The sequence below is a fragment of the Acyrthosiphon pisum genome, chromosome A3 (genome assembly GCF_005508785.2).
Source record: "Acyrthosiphon pisum isolate AL4f chromosome A3, pea_aphid_22Mar2018_4r6ur, whole genome shotgun sequence".
Taxonomy (NCBI): domain Eukaryota; kingdom Metazoa; phylum Arthropoda; class Insecta; order Hemiptera; family Aphididae; genus Acyrthosiphon; species Acyrthosiphon pisum.
The window spans coordinates 5,016,995-5,031,554 of record NC_042496.1 but is presented as its reverse complement, the minus strand read 5'-3'; the positions used below and the strand labels follow the sequence as shown (position 1 = coordinate 5,031,554).

General features: G+C 26.7%; 2 protein-coding genes and 1 long non-coding RNA gene across 4 annotated transcripts; 1 reads left to right on the top strand and 2 right to left on the bottom strand.

The window, feature by feature from the left end:
- Positions 1-1,166: 1,166 nt before the first annotated feature.
- Positions 1,167-4,174, bottom strand: LOC100161075 (INO80 complex subunit B). The gene is made up of 5 exons (XM_001951193.4): positions 3,555-4,174; positions 3,178-3,437; positions 2,845-3,118; positions 1,687-1,847; positions 1,167-1,530 (listed from the first exon to the last, which is right to left on the bottom strand). The coding sequence occupies exons 1-4, from the start codon at positions 3,593-3,595 to the stop codon at positions 1,706-1,708; spliced, it is 717 nt and encodes a 238-aa protein (XP_001951228.1). The 5' UTR covers positions 3,596-4,174; the 3' UTR covers positions 1,167-1,530; positions 1,687-1,705.
- A 1,335-nt stretch (positions 4,175-5,509) lies between these two features.
- LOC100161783 (acetyl-coenzyme A transporter 1-like) lies at positions 5,510-12,742 on the bottom strand. 2 transcript variants are annotated; one of them, XM_016802914.2, is made up of 10 exons: positions 12,327-12,742; positions 10,775-10,997; positions 10,564-10,690; positions 10,022-10,181; positions 9,801-9,955; positions 7,847-8,037; positions 7,376-7,560; positions 6,809-6,935; positions 6,438-6,653; positions 5,510-6,028 (listed from the first exon to the last, which is right to left on the bottom strand). In XM_016802914.2, the coding sequence occupies exons 2-10, from the start codon at positions 10,979-10,981 to the stop codon at positions 5,813-5,815; spliced, it is 1,584 nt and encodes a 527-aa protein (XP_016658403.1). In that variant the 5' UTR covers positions 10,982-10,997; positions 12,327-12,742; the 3' UTR covers positions 5,510-5,812. The 2 variants fall into 2 exon arrangements, with proteins under 2 accessions (XP_016658403.1, XP_016658405.1); XM_016802916.2 differs by lacking the exon at positions 12,327-12,742 and adding an exon at positions 12,042-12,271.
- On the top strand, positions 9,109-10,122 carry LOC107883255. The gene is made up of 3 exons (XR_001679155.2): positions 9,109-9,220; positions 9,810-9,957; positions 10,030-10,122. It is a non-coding gene; the product is annotated as an uncharacterized LOC107883255 (long non-coding RNA).
- Positions 12,743-14,560: the final 1,818 nt, after the last annotated feature.

The window sequence follows — 14,560 nt, the reverse complement described above, 5'->3', positions numbered from 1 at the left end:
TATTAGTAAGTACCTAGGATGTAAATTATCATTCACTATGAGGGAAGAATATCTTTAATTATAGGTACATTACTTCAATAATTTCAACTTAGAAGTTAGTTTTGTAACTAAGAATACATTGGTTATGAAATGGGTTACTTTAAATAAGACAGAAAATTAGACTAAACCAGGAGCTGGGTAGGCAATCCCCACCTAGGCCAGTGAAAATTTAATGAAAATAATATGTATGTGTTTTTAATAATAGCTGCATTCTGAAACTAACTAATAAAAGAGAAAAGGGAAGAAATACCAGGCAAAATGTCAAACCAAAAAAACCATTTACTTTTGGATTATATTAGTAGCAAATATTTTGTTTCCTCAAAGTCGATTTTTATTCCCAGCCACCCCCCCCCCCCCACCGGGTCTAAACAATTAATTCTTTATGACACTGATAGCTATTTCTTTTAATTCGTTTTGTTATTGTGATACTTCAATAACATAATTACATATGCATACTACTATGCCGAGTCGAGTTATTTAGAATTTGAGTTTTTAGTTATTGAGAAACCAACAACAATTATGTCAGTCTATAATGTATTTTATCCATGTAAATGAATTTATTTTGACCTCTTTAAAAAGAATTATATTATAAGATTATTTTTCAATTTTTAAAATTAAATATAATATAATATAATTTAAACCATTAATTATTATTACAAATTGTACTTTACTGTTGATATTAAAAATTAGTTATATATTTTATTAGGTTGAACAAGTGGATGTTTGTGAAGAACAAAACAATAAAATATTTATACATGATGACTATAACAGTTCTCAAGTATGTATACAATTTTTTTTAAATTATATTATAAATATACATATAATATTTAAGTTATTTAAAATAACATACATATTCCTATTGGCTATTTTACTTTTAGGGGTTCCCAGAAGTATTAACAATTAATGGTAGTTGGATATATGGCCTAAATGCAGGAGGATCAAGGAATAATCTAGACCTGTTTGAAATTAATCCTCAATATTTGCTCAAATTCCCAACAGGTACTATTTTATTGTATATATTATTATAAATATTTTACAAATTTATATTAATTTGCAGGTATTTTAGAAGAAAATTTGTTTGTTACAATTAAGATAATATTGAAAATAAAACGACTACACAAAAAAAATCCATTACACGTTGCATTTTTTTTATTCAAAGTAAATACAACTATTATTTATCATTTATTAGTTATTAATTATTAATATCATACTTTTAAATAATCATAGTACAATATATTTTTTAGAATGATTTTGAACAAAAAGAAACATTAGGAGCTGAGTATTTTTTGTGTACTGAACCAGAAGGTAGTTCAGGAGTATACAAGGCAAGACAAGTGATCTCAGAAACATTTGTAGTGTCTACATTACGTAGCTATGTAATAGTACCGGCTACTTTCAAACCATTTCAACAAGGTGAATTTGTGATCAAAGTGTTAGTTGACCGAAAAATTAACTCCGAATTAAAAAAGCTGATACCGCCAACAAGACCATCTGTTGGAAATATTAATACACAATAATAATTATACTTTATAGAATACTGAATTTATATCTTATGTTAATTATTAATTTTTTTCAAGTGCATTTAATTGTTAAATAGTTAATAAGCAAATTAATGTATTTTTCATGCAAATAAAATATCGTATATACCATAAAATATTATGCTTAATCAGCATACAGTGTTCCAAATATTTAATTGATTTGCATTATAACATTGTAAGCTACATAATGGTAAACCAGTTCGAGAACATGAATATTTCTTAGGATTTTCACAGCCGTCTACCCCACACATTTTTTGAGCCGGTGGAAGTCTATTTAAAACAAAACAACAAATATAATTAGTTTAACAAAGATACAATTTATATATAATATTTATAGTAGGTACACAATAAATATATGTATAAATGTATGTAAAAATACACAGGTTGATTTACCAAACATGAAAACCTCCTTTTTTCTTCAATAATGCAGTTATTCAAAATCTGATTTTTTGGAATTTTTAAATAATATACTGACCATATTTACTTTCTTTATATTTTTTGTTCTATGCAAAGAGTGTCCTGTGGAGATACAAATTTATGCTTTTCAAATAAGAACACCCCTCTATTCAACTATAAAGTGGATATTTTTTTTGGAAATTGTTAACGTAACAAAATCAAAATTTCTACAAGAACCTTTTGAGTTATTTAACTTTGTCTTTTAAGAATAAAAAGTCCATAGTAATGGGTCTATATGATATGGAGATATGGGACTATGGTGATTTGAAAATTGTAGTCATTAATATTAATTTATCAATATTAATAATTTGTAAAAATTGCCCAAGTATAGGTAATAAATACTAGATCCAATTTTTTGTCTACTTTATATATAAAACCATTTTTTAAGGACTATTATCCTTAAAATAAACACTTTAATAACTAAGAAACTACTCAATTGAATTTAGAATTAGATACATCAACATTTTCAAAAAAAATATCCACTAAATAATTTACAGTAAAGAAAGGAGGTTTTCATTTTCAAAATAGAAGTTTATATCGCCAAAGGACACTCCTTAAGTAGTAAAAAACAATTTAAGAATTTAAAAATAATATGGTCTGAGTACATTCAAAATTCCAAAAATAAGAATTTGAATAAATTAATTATTAAAGGAAAAATGGGGGTGAGCATGCTTGGTTAATTATCTTGTTTATGTATAAGTATTTAAACAGAAATAGGGTCGAGCCTAATAGGTTTTTGACTAAAAGTATAAAATTGGATGTGAAAATAATGCTATTGAATAATAATCAGAGTTTAAATAATTTAACATACTTAATAAAAGATTTTTTGAGAGGAAACTCAACACCTTCTGGAAACAGTAGAGACACTTTATCATTTTTACTAATATAAATAATATTATTAACAGCCTTTCTTGCCATCCGTCCTTTAGCATTTGTTTTAGATTTGCTTTCATGTTTTTTCAACAATCTTTCCATGGTTCTTTTTTTATCATTTTCTCTTTTTTCATCTGCTTGTTGTTTTCTTTTTTGGGATTTAATAGCTTTTTTTTGCAACATTTCTGGAGTTAATACCTTTTCCCGATACCCTATAATTATTAAATGATTAAGAAATTTGATTAAAATAGTAAAAATTTAAATTCCAAACCAGAAGGCAATGCAACCAGTTCTTCGGTGAATTCTTTATCAGATTTTCTGTCAAACATTGCTCTTTGTCTAGCGGTCATCATTTTTGGATCCTTTTTTTTAATTTTCTTCAACTCATCATCAACTTCGTCCAATTTACCCGTTTCAATTGCTTTTAACCAACGTTCTTCATCACTTGATCCTGGATTGTCTTTATTATTTTTTACTTTTTTCTTCTTCATTCCTGAACTTTGTAAAGTTGTTCTAGTTGTTAGAGGTGGACTAAAACAAAACATTTTATTATTTCAATAATAATAATAATATATATTATTTATTATCTACCACCTATCTATTAGTTTATAATTTTTAATAAAAGCATTAATAAAAAAAAATACTAACCTGGATGTCATTACATCAACATATTCATCATTACCAGACATGTTGATTTAAAGTTTATGATGAACAGTAGCAAACACAATTAGGTAACTAATAATTAAGCACAGGAAAGTAAGAAACGTATTTATATTAACGGTTCCATAATGTACATGTTATAACTTATTATTAAAATCTATAAAACAATATAAATAAGTGATTTACAATATTCTATATTGCTACATAATATAATATCTATAATCTGTGATATTGCTATAAATTTTAAAATTAAAAATAACTTTCGTGATTATTATACCATATCAATATTACTGAACAATAAACAAGTCATGAGCGGTGACTTGTCATAGACTAGCTTATACTGTTTAAAGGTCTATGCGAGTTTTGAGTCTATTGCGAAAACTTGCAAACTAAAAATTAAATGATTCAACAAACAAAATAGTTTTTACGCTGTGTCTGGAGACGCGGACGTTCGTGTTTGTAATGCGTAAGTTATCACAAGTGGCTGATCGATAAATGTTAATTGTTATCACTTATCACCACCTTATCTTTCAAAATTTTTTTACTTTTCCCATAGACATTATACTTTTTACCTTATACCAGGGGTATGAAACTCCGTGAATTGGCCGAATCGGGCGATTGTAACCTTGAACACGGCGTGGCATACGTAAATATATATGATAAAAGTAAACAGTGGAAACAACCCGACCCCGCGCAGAATACCCTGCCTATTAAGCGGAAACGGTTTTTCAATACGGGTATAACATCATGTCAGTGTTACGGAAACAGTTTCATTGTTCGGACTTCAGATCATAGGTAAACACTTCACCCATCAGCTGATCGAGTTTCGCTTCTATATTGTTCTATGCTTATACTAGCGATTATATGACTTTTCCCCACGATTAAAGATATATCTTATTTATAGTACTAGTACATCTTAAACCGTGCTTTTCCCACGGCCACGGTCTTAGAAGACGATCTAATAATATGTCTAGTCTTCATGGCCGTGCCCATGGCTATTATAGATACCACAAAATTAAGATATACTAATTATTATATAGTAAGGCTTTATATAAAAGTAAGATAGTAAAGTAAGTAAAACATTAAACCATATACCTAGGGGCTAGAACTTAGGTATTTTGAACAATATTTTGATAAGTGATAGGCATCTTACTTTCTGGTCTTAATTGGATGAAACTTCTTTTTTTTTTTGTTTTTTTGAATTAAGACCCGGGGACGGACTAAGGATCAACTATCGCATTACTTCGACCCTTATTGGATGAAGCTAGAACCACCAATTTAAACTAATACAATTATGTGCTAATATAATTAATTATTCAGTTGATCCACCTTTTTTTTTTTTTCAATATCATGTTGCTTTTATTAATTACATAAGATTAATGTTTTTATTTTAACAAATATGTAGGTACAATAGGTAATAATATAATAGGTATAGCTCTCTATTAATTTTAAAATATTTCAACTAATACTACTGATACAATTTACTTTACAATTCTTTTATAATTATTATCTTTGTCCAGTGCCATATCCAATAATTCAAGTAGTAGATACAATTAGTACCTAATTTGTGTTATAATTATATAAAACGTTTTGTGAAATGGAAAAATTAAAAATACTTTTTTTTCAAAAAAGGTAATTAGGTTTATTTTAAAATCCTAATAATTATGATTGAGTACCCACTTGAGACTATTCAATGATAAATTATAAATATATATTAAACTAAAAATAATAATATTAATTAGTAATAGCAGAATACTTTAACTTCTACTATAGAAATCTTAGAATTCATTTAAAGAAATAATACAAATAAATTTTAAATAGGGTTATATACTTAAAATAAATTATGGTTTTTTTTTTTTTTTTATTAATAATAATATAAAATGTAATGAAAATATATAATTTTAATCCGTTGAATAATTTAAAATTTTACAATAGTTCAGCTCAAAAAACTATAAATTTATAATATGATATTCAGACACCGGCATCATGATTTTTAATGAAAATAAATATTAAATTATCAAAATCATATTAATACCTCCAAATGTCAGTGGTACTGATAAAATCGGAATGTGATGTCATTCTATGCAATAATGAAGTTAGCTCAGTGGAGGATACAAAGAGGGGGGGGGACGAAGGGAAAAGGTAATTTAATCTTCGAAAATTCCCTCCCTCTTGGGTGACTTCTGGATCCGCCACTGAGTTATGTTATTTGATCAAATGAATACCTAGTTCAATACACAATAACATTACACTGTTACAGTCAAAGGGTATGACTCTTCAATATTTTCTATAACTGGCTTTTTCACATTTACCAACCAATGAGAAGGACTTCTAATTTGAAGATTTTTTAAGATATTTCTAAAATAAATGTACCAAGCAATTCCAATGATTGTACAGGGAATAATTTCAACGTAATAGCCATTAATTGTAACAATACAATTCCCTTCATTAGCTTTACAAATCTAAAAAATAAAATATAATAAGATTAAAATTTAATAAAAATATTGTTATGATGACACAAGATCAAATTATTCAATTCTAAAACATAATCAAAACTACAAATAAAAATTATTTAAAAAAAAAATCCAACACATCAATCTGATTTTTCTGTTTTTTAATGCAGAGTAAGTATAACTAGTATAGTTTAATAGTTAACTGAAATCCCAATAGACAAAATAATTTAAATTTGAAATATTACCTATTTAAATCTTTAATTTAATGAAATAGGATAAAAACCTATTCTTTAATTCTATATTATTAAGCTGTTTAATAAGTATTAATGTATAATGTACAATTATTGTACATTTCTTTAAACCATGTAAAGACTGGAATAAATTAAATTTATCAATAATTAATTTTAGAATGTCTTACATTTTGAAGATCTAATGTAGAACAATTATTCGTGGAATCAAATGAGCATTCTTTTGATGTTAACAAATCAACCAATTGAAGTGCTACAGTAGATGGCCATACAAATCCTAAATTTGAAAGTGTATTCAATAATGTCATGTAAGTACCACCAAAACGAGGATCACTTATCCGAGAGAAAAAGGCTAATATAGCTACAAACATCATGTATGAAAGGACCTACAAAAAAAGATAAATTAATTTTTATAACTTATTTAGTAAAATATAAATGTATTAAATTATAAAAGCTTTATAATAATCATTTCTTCTAGTAAAATAGGATAAAGTTTATTTTAAGTATTATAATTCTAAATTTCTAAATATATTCAACTTACTTCTTGTATTGATAATATAAAAATTAAGATTGCATAGTAATATATTGGAATATTTACAATCCCATTAGTAGTTATAATTTTTGGTGTATAGTATATTAATACGATAAATACAATGTTCCAAAGTAATCTGAAATACAAAGTTATAATTTATAAGCATGTTTGTACCGTAAGGAGTAACATATTAAACATTTTCAGACAGAGGATTGGATTTAATCTAATAATAATAAAGTTTAACATTTTACTTATTATGTACTTTTATGTATCATGAGCTGATCTATGAATGAAAAAATATTAATGTAAACATTTATTAGTAAGTACTATTATTAATTAGTAGGAAGTACGTCTTATATATTTTTAATTTATAACTTATTTTTGGAATATTTATTTATATGATATTAATTCAATTACAGAAGAAATGAAAATTAAATAAATATTGAAATAATAATTTTATAAGAAAACATAATATTTTTGCTGTGTTGCAACAACTTTATTTCTTAATGTTACGAGATGGAATTTCCAATACGGACTATATTAATTAATCCTATAGAAAATAATTGTTAATAATACCTGATAGGTGTCACTTTTAGATATAAGCTTAATGGTTTTGGTCCTGAAGTGTACTTTGCTATAATTAACGGTATAATCATTTTTACGACATACATTGCAGTGTTAATAACCATAATGTCATCTTTCGATACACCAGCATCAATAAGTTTTAAAGTCGATATACTGTCTGTTGCAGCAAATCCAATCTTCATTATAGAATTTTATTTATTAAAATTAATACAATTCTACAATCAAATAAAATTGTTACTGTGTTTTTATGACATTATTATTTCAATAATTCTTAAATACAATAATAATTATTGGAATATAATGCATGGTAACAATTAACATTTTTGTTTTCATATTACTTTTTTAAGTTAAGAAATTTAAGATATACAATCTAAATGTTTAAACAATTAAACAATATGTATAACACTTTTATAGTATATAGAAGTGAGTAAAAAGTTTTAAATTTGCTTTGAATATATTTACCCTTGCTGTTAATAAAGCTATTGCCAATATTCGTATACTTGGAAGCTTCATAATATCCCATAATAATGAATATGTCTTAGAGATATTGAGTTTTACATAGCCATCTTCTAGTGTATTATCTTTTTCTTTTTTGAATATAGCAATCATTGTTGTTATTAACATAAATAGAATACCCCAAATGTATAACAAAGCTATAGAAATTTAAAAATTAAAAATGTACAATAATTATAAATATATACAGTATAGACATATTATCTATCAAGTATTAAATATCAGATATTTATGTTCAAAACCATTATTTTAGTTAAAAAAAACCAACTACTTTCAATAGATTTATGGAATTTGCTGAGCTACAGTGATACAATACAAATATTCATTTTAATAAAAAATTAAGGTTTTTGGTTTAGGTTTAAAATGTATATTATATTATATATTTTAACCCTTTCACTGCTCCAGATGTACTATTAAATCCCTGTATTTTATAATATTCAAATTTTCCGGTAACCATACAAGTTTTGGAAACCATGGTTCACATTATTTTAAACTTAAACAATTAGATCATATAGATCTCAAAATTTAAATCTTAAAAAATAAAAAATAAAAATATTTATTTAATTTTTTTTTATGTAGCGTACACTGATTGCAGTGGATAAATAGTTTATTTATATTTATATTTTTATATATAGTGTAACAGTGAAAGGGTTTAAAATATTCAATTGTTTTTTAAATACAGGGTTGTTCAAGGTTATTCAACTGCCTTCTTTGTTTATCTTGTATTCACGCTTATGCTTATAAGTAAACAAAATAAATGTTATGGAATTAAATTAAAAACGATCGAACATTTTAGAATCAACCTTATATACTATATTATACATTATACATTTTAAATCCATAATCTAAAACAAAACATTGTAATAAAATTAATCCTTATGAACTTTTATAAAGTGTAATATATATTAAAAGAGTTGTGTATAATAATAAAAAGCGTTAAGCTTATTATATAGGTACTAAATTAACTGTTAAGTAATAACATTTGATTTGGAAACAAATATACCAGCTATAAAAAAATTATTATACATCTTATAATATTTATCATATTTTTAGTGTGGATGAGAGACTAATTCCTACTATACTCTGTTTCATATTACATCATTTGCAGACAACAACTGATTTTTGTCTGGTTTGGTCAAACAACGTTCCTTGATAAATTAGTTTTTGACACGGCCAAAAAATCACTCAGCAAAACACAAATTAAATGGTTGTTGGAATAATAAAATGGTATTTGGCAGTTGACATACATGAGACACATCCATTGCCATGGTTGTGCGCAAAAGCCTGAGCCAGAGGTTACTCTTCTATGAGACAGAGTTTAAAGTAACTACATATTATCTTAATTAATAACTGAAAATTTGTAAATACAATTTAAGATAATTTTTTTATGTGATTTTCTTGAGAGGTTATGTTTATGTTTGATAGTATAAGTGGTTAAAATAAATGTTAACTCCACAGCTCTTCTCCAGAATAGTTGTAACTTATATTATCTATGACTAACCTCCCAACAATATCTATGTGCACTTATGCTTAAAATCACTTAAAAATAAACATACAAGTTAGTGGCTATTTCTAGCCACTAGAAGTGTAGACTTTACTGACTTGTGATTTGATACAATTGTAAATGTATTTAAATATATAAATAATGTCAATAGTTCAATATCTGGTCTCTTTCCTAGGTATACTTTTTTACATTTAAGTTAGTTATACATTATAGCATTCTTACTTTCTTTGTAGATAAAATTGAAATAACTGTAAGAAACATACATAAGTATTATTTTTATTTCTTATAAAATCATTAATAAACTAACGCTCAACACTTTTAATGTTTTAAATATCTCTATTTATTATTATTGTAACTACTAATAAGGTCTATGCACTAATGATGTATGTAAATGCTTACTTTTCATAGACACAATCCCTTCTACACCAGAGGTAATTCGTAAATATTTATTGCTAAAGTCTTCAGATGTAAACAGGATGGCAAATACAGAACCAATCATCACGCCTATTATTTGACCAGATGTATTGCATGTAGATGCATAGCCTACGTTATTCCTGTATGCAATTATAATTATCAAAAACTATTCTCTTGAATATAAAATTAAAAATAATAACATTTACTTTTTCAGCATTGTCAAAGCCCAACCATCAACAGCTATATCCTGAGTGGCGGATAAGAAGTTTGTAATAAAGAAGAGATATACCAGTACCATAACGTTTGGTTTTCCTTTTTCAGGTAACAAGATATCAATGCTGTTACCCAAATAAAGTAATATTGTACCTATTAAACATAAAAAATAATAGTAAAAAAAATATATATTCCAAAAATGATAAATACTATTTAAAAATTTCCTGGGTTATTCTTCTATCATTGAACACTCATTATTTCAAAAAGTATAAATGTTTTTGAAAAAAAAATTCTATATGGTGTCTATAGTTGTTAAAAAATATGCTTATTTATTTTTTAATATTTTTTGTCCTCAAAATTGTTTAAGTTTTTACTTTTTTGAATGACTGCATACAATTTTAATTTAATATTCCAAAGCATATTTTTTAAATATCTTGTCCAGACACCATTTAAACTTTTTAAATATTTAGGCCCACTTTTTGAAACAATAAGTTTTAAATGATAAAAGAATCACCCGGTATTGTCTATTACCTACCAATTAAATATTGAACAGGTATGAGCCATGATTTTCGCTTTCCAATCTTTCGTACATATAGTGAATCCAATAACGGAGCCCATAAGAGTTTCAAACTAAATGGCCATATAACTAAACTGAATAAAGCCTGCAAAAAAAAAAAAAAATTGTTAATGGTGAAGTAAATAATTTACAATTAATTAATATGAATATTATATTTTAATAAATTTACTTGATCTTGGTATGATGTATCTTTCTTGCTTTGTAAAAGTATCGGTATAGCTGAAGATAAACCCAAAGGCAAGCCTTGCATAGTGTAAAGTAAAAGTAACATAAAAAAATTTAACCAATCACCTTTCAAATTTGGCTTGATTAAAAATGATTCCGTAGCCAATTCAGTTCTTCCTGGTTCCAATACAGTTTTTGGTATTGTCAACATATTCAGTTATAGGTAGCTAGACATAAAAAAAAAACTATATTAATGAATAGGTACCTAAAACTTATAGTTAAATTATAAAATAGTATTAAATTAATTAACAGATACAATTAAAATAGAAAAATAGAAAAATATGTAAATAAGTTTGGGAAATATGGATATTGTTTGATTTGAGAGTAGGAACTTAATTATCAAACTGAACCAATATTTAGAAGATATCCCTAGGTCCCTGTTCTAAATAGTACTATTATAATATAATAGTAATATTATCCCCAGCTATAATATACAATTATACAAATACCTAACAATGTTTTAGTTAGGTATATGGGAAGTAGAAAATTTAAGTCGAATACTCTTAAAAACATTTGGATTATCATTAACTTATATTAATTTCTAGCAGTGCCGTAGCCATGATTTTTATTTTGGGGGGAAGGCTAATTATGTGTTTAGTGTTTACATAGAGTTGGTAATTGGTATAAATAGGATCTCTCGTAAGTTTTATAGGTTTTATTTTAGGTTTTGAATTTGTTTTGTATTTGCAGTAAGTCAGTAATTTTCATAGACCATAGAAATAATTTTTTATTTTCTTAAAATGTTTGGGGGATGTAGCAAACGTTGATATGTCAAATTGTTTTAAATGCACTAGAGACATAAGCACTTGGAAAAGTGGAGGAATTAAGATTAGTTGTATTTGAAAGGAACATTTTGAGAAGAATAAATGGCCGCTGTGTCAACAATCAGACAGGAATAATGAGGAATTGATTAAGCTTTTCAAAAGGCCAGATATTATAAGAAAATTGCAAAAAAATTAAATTGGAAAGGACACAAGAATATTTAGTAACTACCACAATAAAGGAATAACTTAGTGGTACACTTTAGGAAGAGCACAGTAATTACGATAGGAAGAATATATTATTAAACATGACGTGGGAAAAGTGGAACCGGGTTTGCAGTAGAGTATAGAAGCAATCGACAGAAAGAAATAGAGAGACATTTGTTAGGCGGGTCTCAGTGGAAAACACAAAAAAAAAGAAATCAACTTAATGAAAATATTAATACTTACATAAGCTTTATAAACAAAGAACAATTTATTTAGGTACAGTTGAAATAATATAAAATTATTACTTATTTGGTATTTATTCAGTATTAAATCAGATTTTTAACCAATTATGTAGACAGGTAATATGGATTTAAATGTTACATAACAATATAAAATTATAAGTTTAGACGGTTGTCTACGGATAATAACATAATAAGTAGGTAGTACCTAATAATTATGAAGAGAATACCAATATTTGTGAATTAATTAGGTACCTGCCTACCTATTACATAAAAATATATTACAAACCCGTAACTACCGATTGGCGATAACAAGTTAACTACTGTAAACAAGATGTAGGAACACGACTCATAATTCATAAATTAATTAAATATTATAACACCTATCACATATTAGTTAATAATAGTTAATGTTGGTTAATACAACTCACTTAACATTTTTACTTAATCTGTGATAATACCTACTATATGGACATTTAGGCAAGATACAGTGACTACTGACTAGTGACTACAAAATATGTCAAATATGAAAGTCTGAACTCATGAATCATGATCATTGATCACAAATCTAAGATAGTACTATCTGATCGTGATCATGATATTATATTGATATGTCATATTAATATATTATTGTCACGCTATAAGCCTGCAACCAAAATAGGTACCATGACAAATTAGACAAACTAATTTGTCATGCAAAATACCATACAGTATACCTCAATATGTGTATACACACTATCGAATATTCGTATAGTTATTAATATTATATAGTTAATAGTAATTTTATAGTATATTTTGCTACAACCTTAGATCATAATATAGTACAATAATATCAAATATGGTCAAAGGCTACGACTGATACTGTCTGGCACAGATTTCTATACTACACTATAGAAATCTGTCGTGTGAGTTGGAAAATGTACTTAAGTTGTAACGGTCTGACACTCTGACAGTCTGACTGATAACGACTGTTATCAAGCATTCAAAATTTAAAACTATAATGTATTCCAAATGTAAGTAACACCACGGCGGCTACGGCCAAAACCGGTTTTGGAATAGAGTATACTCAGTATAGGAATTTTTTTTTAATTTTTGCAATAATGCAATAGCAATATCATTCATAAATGTATTATGTTCTGCAAATTGCAAAATTTTTGCTTCAATCATGTGCTTATAAAGAAAGCATTAACCTTTCAATATTAAATGAAACTATTGCTTATGAATTGATTGTAAATCTCATATAGCTTTTAACACGTTTTAATACTAAAAAAGAAAGTTCACCAATCACCAATACAATTTAAGTCAGCTACACAATATATGTCATATACATTCTCAGTATTATTTCCAAGTTAGGAAAAATGTCTTCTAAACCTTCATCCTTGATATAGTTACCTACTTTAACATAATACATGCTGAGGATTTATCATTAATTCCCAGTTTTTCCTTTAAAACCAGATGTTTAAAGTGTATACTTTCGTTCTCATGTATAACTTGGAACATTTATGTTCACGAATAGACATCATTGTAAATTGTTGACTTAATGTATGACTTCTTTTTACATCGCGAATATTATAAGATCTTCAATCAGTGGCGTATATAGGGGGTGGGCCTAGTGTGTCCCCCCTCCCCCCCCCGAAATTACAGTCTTTTTATATAGAACAACAATATATTTTATTAGGTAGGTACTATTATGAGTTATAATATTTCATAGCTTGTTGAAAAATAACAAATACGAATATATTTATAGCAGACACTAGAGTACTAGACAATAGCCTCTAAGTAATAGATCACTTGCTAGTTTCCATCTACTATAGCTCACCTCAAAAATTATTTCTATATACGCCATTGTCTTCAATATATATAATATTACTAGCTGATCCGGTAAACGTTGTTTTGCCATAAAAATTATTTCTAATGAATATTTTGGTAGTAAAATAAAAAATAACTAAATTATTGTAATTGTGTGTTGATGTGTTATACTCGTATATGACTGAAGAGGATTGGAGCACTATGAACAATAACAAAACACCAAATATTAATTTTTTTGAATTCATTGTAGGTACATTTATTATCTTAACTAATAGATTTAGTGAGTCCATCTTTAGCCAACACAAGCAAACTGGATGGTTTACCCCTGTGAGAACATGCCACGTATAATTGTCCGTGTAAAAAACACGGTGTACCCAAATCTAAGCCACAAACAGACATCAGGCGCGGATCTAGAAATGAAAAAAGGGGGGGGGGGGGCTAAAGTACAAAAAAATGTACTTAATTACTTATTTTGTACGAAGTCTTTCTAATTTTTTGAAATATCTTAAGTACCGAAGTCCTAGTCTAAGGCTCTAAAAGTAACGTACATGTCCCCAACCCCCCATCTAAAGAAAATCTCGAAAATATCTATCCAAATATTTAGTACGTCATTTGTATGAATTTGTTTGACGGTTCTTAGAATTTGTACGACAACAGTATTCGAGCAATATCGGAAATTCTGATGGGGGGCGGGAGGCATATAAATAAATAATA

Bases quoted from the DNA above. Each gene is read 5' to 3' on its own strand.
- LOC100161075 (XM_001951193.4), bottom strand. From the start codon at position 3,595: ATGTCTGGTAATGATGAATATGTTGATGTAATGACATCCAG. The intron at 3,438-3,554 runs GTTAGTATTTTT...GTTTTGTTTTAG, and splicing joins GTTGATGTAATGACATCCAG to TCCACCTCTAACAACTAGAA. The intron at 1,848-2,844 runs GTATGTTAAATT...TGTTTTAAATAG, and splicing joins CTCAAAAAATCTTTTATTAA to ACTTCCACCGGCTCAAAAAA.
- LOC100161783 (XM_016802914.2), bottom strand. From the start codon at position 10,981: ATGTTGACAATACCAAAAACTGTATTGGAACCAGGAAGAACTGAATTG. The intron at 10,182-10,563 runs GTAGGTAATAGA...TATGTTTAATAG, and splicing joins ACCTGTTCAATATTTAATTG to GTACAATATTACTTTATTTG. The intron at 6,936-7,375 runs GTATTATTAACA...TTTGTATTTCAG, and splicing joins CTAAAAGTGACACCTATCAG to ATTACTTTGGAACATTGTAT.